The sequence below is a fragment of the Sinocyclocheilus grahami genome, unplaced genomic scaffold, assembly GCF_001515645.1.
Source record: "Sinocyclocheilus grahami isolate Dianchi unplaced genomic scaffold, SAMN03320097.WGS_v1.1 scaffold19658.1, whole genome shotgun sequence".
In the NCBI taxonomy this organism is placed as follows: domain Eukaryota; kingdom Metazoa; phylum Chordata; class Actinopteri; order Cypriniformes; family Cyprinidae; genus Sinocyclocheilus; species Sinocyclocheilus grahami.
The window spans coordinates 197-1,333 of record NW_015517694.1 but is presented as its reverse complement, the minus strand read 5'-3'; the positions used below and the strand labels follow the sequence as shown (position 1 = coordinate 1,333).

The following is a 1,137-nucleotide window of genomic DNA, read 5'->3' as shown; positions in this document are numbered from 1 at the left end:
TGTGTGTGTGTGTGTGTGTGTGTGTGTCAGGACATGAGGAACCTGCGATTTGCTCTGAAGCAAGAAGGCCACAGTCGAAGAGACATCTTCGAGATTATTTTCAAATATGCTTTCCCACTGTCTCATGGAATGGTTAGTGTTTGATGTTTAACTTTATTCTCAAATGCGAATTTTTAGACTCGTTCAGAAATGATTTAAAACTAAATTAATCACTTCTGTGAATTTTATGCAGTGCGATTAAGTGTTGTTTCAACAATTCAGCATTTCACAACTGACTTTCATCAGTAGCAGAATGCATGAAATACTGGTTTAACTTACTCTCTCACTTTTCTTTCTTTGACTTTCACAGCAACTCTTTGCTTTTCTGAGTCAGGAGAAGTATGAGGAGAATGGCTGGAACATGTATGAGGCCATGGAAGAGTACAGGAGGCAGGTGAGGACCAGATGCCAGGACTTGTGCTAGTGTAGAAACAGTCGTGCTGCCCTTGTTCATCCTTCTCACACTCACCATTCACTTGCAAATATAATATAATTCTAATGTAATGGCATAAAATACTGCACAGTGTACTTTTACTAAAGATTGTGTGTTGTTTTTCTGTTCTGGTTGTCAGGGTGTACCCAATAGTGAGTGGAGGGTCACTTTCATCAATAAGAACTACGAGCTGTGTGACACCTATCCCACAATTCTTGTTGTTCCATACAAGGCCACAGAGGAAGATCTTAAAAGAGTCGCTACCTTCCGCTCCCGCTGCCGCATCCCGGTGAGCTCTTTTACAGATGGCCAGTATGAAAGGCCAGAATCATGGTGTGGTTTTTGTTGGAAGGTCTTGTTCAAGCTTTTGCTGCATAACGCAGGCTGTTTAGTGGAAATGTTTGGAGAATGTCAATTTCAGTTTTTGAACATGAATAAGAAAGCAATGCTTTTCAGATTTATCTGATAGTATATTTACACATGTTTACTGTGATATGTGGTTGGACGTTGTTTATATATCTCTGTATGATGACAATGACAGAGATGCATTAATATTAAAATTCTGTCCAATGCAGTAAGCAAATAATTATTTTCGAGTTATGGCTGATAACCAATAAATGATGATGACCAATAAATACCCAATATTGAAATTCTGTGCTAGTTTG

General features: G+C 38.8%; 1 protein-coding gene across 1 annotated transcript; it reads left to right on the top strand.

Moving 5' to 3' along the window:
* Nucleotides 1-33: 33 nt before the first annotated feature.
* LOC107579726 (myotubularin-like) lies at nucleotides 34-761 on the top strand (the record flags this gene model as incomplete). Its single annotated transcript, XM_016265522.1, has 3 exons — nucleotides 34-132; nucleotides 350-433; nucleotides 612-761. Coding segments are annotated over exons 1-3 (333 nt in total), but the record flags the coding sequence as incomplete, so codon positions are not given.
* Nucleotides 762-1,137: the final 376 nt, after the last annotated feature.